The sequence below is a fragment of the Sphaeroforma arctica genome (assembly GCF_001186125.1).
Source record: "Sphaeroforma arctica JP610 unplaced genomic scaffold supercont1.90, whole genome shotgun sequence".
In the NCBI taxonomy this organism is placed as follows: Eukaryota; class Ichthyosporea; order Ichthyophonida; genus Sphaeroforma; species Sphaeroforma arctica.
The window spans coordinates 142582-144573 of NW_014040468.1; the positions used below are offsets into that span (position 1 = coordinate 142582).

Consider the following 1992-nt stretch of genomic DNA (forward strand, 5'->3'; position numbering starts at 1 on the left):
CACGCTTATGTTGTCGTTTACAATTATACAAATTCATATATATACATATATATATATATATTTGTAAATACATGTTCATTGTTGAACACAACTCATAAGTGTGGCCGTATTCCTCTGCGCAATTCCCTGGAAATGGATGGTTCTGGAGCATTATCCACCTTTGATATATAGCATGGACATGCTTGAAATATACAGAACATAAAATCCCAGGTGCACAAATTCGATTTGTATATATACATAAAACTTGATGATAGCTGACTATGCACAGAACGTCACAAACAAATTTTTTTACATGTGATGCAACTAGCACTTACTTTGCCCTCAAGTACTCGGTTATAATTCTGAGAACCTCCCCTCTCACTTCTGAATCCCCAATGATCAGCGCAGGACGAATATCACACTCGTTAACAGACTCGAACCATGCATCGTCTCGACCATATTTTTGTAACAGCTCCTGAAACACATAACAACAAACTGGGGTGTCAATAAAACAGCGTGCACTACAATCAGTCTAAATACCGACACCTTAACAGTATCAAAACACAAGACGTCAAACGCCAGCGATCGTTATACGATCAAACAACCGGAGGACAACTACAGTGTTTTGGTATATGCCAGGAATCGCAGACGAACCTCGTATTGGCGTCGCATCGCAAGGCAGAGAGTAAGTGGATACAACTAAAGGCAGCAATATACGCACCAGAACACTACGTAACCACGTGCAAAGGTAGCATCAGATATTTCATTCAACTCTCACCAACTAGAGGCAATATTGTCCTCGAACAAAAACCACAGACAGCCAAGGTCCTGATAAGGGTTTTTCATAAGGTGAGGTGCGTATACGTGTGCAAGATAAGAAATCGGGTACAATCGAGGCTCCCCGATACCTTGTTCTTAGCAAGCTGTATGGATTTCAAATCGTTTCCCCTAAGTCGTCGCATAGTCACGCGTTGTGCTCAAAGTTATCTTGTGTAGTCAGTAATTGTCAACTGGCGAGTCTGGCGGTCTATATTCAATCATTGCATATAATAGCCGATTTACGATTACCCTCTAAATATAATTATTAGAGTGTACAAATACGGGTTTTTTTAATGATTAGAGAAACGAAAAGATCGGTGTATTTACTATTTAGACCCGTAGCGAATAAATAGCGATAACCTTTAGTTTTATAGAAATAGTGTTTTTTATGTAAATAATAGCTATCAGTAAGTATTTACGTGTGTAAAAAATAAAAAATAAATACTTTACAATCATAAACGCATAAAATGGGGGGGTTTTTTTAACAAAAAACAAACAAAAACAAACCGAAAACAAAAATATAAATAAGTGGCTAAAAGATAAAGATTTTTTTATTAGTATAATAAATAAAAACTCCGGTGGCGACTTCCTTTACAGTCTAAAAATATAAATTCAGGTATACATGAATATATAAATATGGAGGTTTGTTAAGACTGCGACCACTAGGTCTGACTTTTGGTCGTGCCATCACTACTACTGAGAGACTGACGCATAAAAGTCTGACGCGTTTTAAAATTGCGACTTACAATTGCGACCACTAAGTCTGACATATACGCGTGCAATCGCTATACTTGACGCTTACGCGTGCGACCGCTATACTTGACGCTGACGCGTGTGACCCGTCTTAAGTCTGACGCTTAACCTTGCGATTCACTGACGTTTGATCTTGCGAATAAACATACACACACTCACACACACACATATATATATATATAGATGTATACATAGACATATACATATACATAAACATATACATATACATATATATACATATACATATATATACATATACATATACATATACATATACATATACATATACATATTCATATTCACATCATATCCATATACATATTCATATTCATATTCATATTCATATACGTATACGTATACATATACATATACATATACATATACATATACATATACATATACATATACATATACATATACATATACATATACATATATATA

The 1992-nt window shown here is 35.4% G+C and overlaps 1 protein-coding gene across 2 annotated transcripts in view; it reads right to left on the reverse strand.

Moving 5' to 3' along the window:
• Positions 1–1049, reverse strand: part of SARC_02087 — a 5798-nt gene extending 4749 nt beyond the window's left edge. For both annotated transcript variants that reach the window (XM_014304174.1, XM_014304175.1), the window contains exons 1-2: positions 888–1049; positions 315–454 (exon numbers count right to left, since the gene is read on the reverse strand). In XM_014304174.1, the coding sequence (XP_014159649.1) occupies positions 315–454; positions 888–941 (194 nt within the window). In that variant the 5' untranslated portion in view covers positions 942–1049. The remainder of the gene's footprint in view (positions 1–314; positions 455–887) is intronic.
• Between the last annotated feature and the right edge of the window lie 943 nt (positions 1050–1992).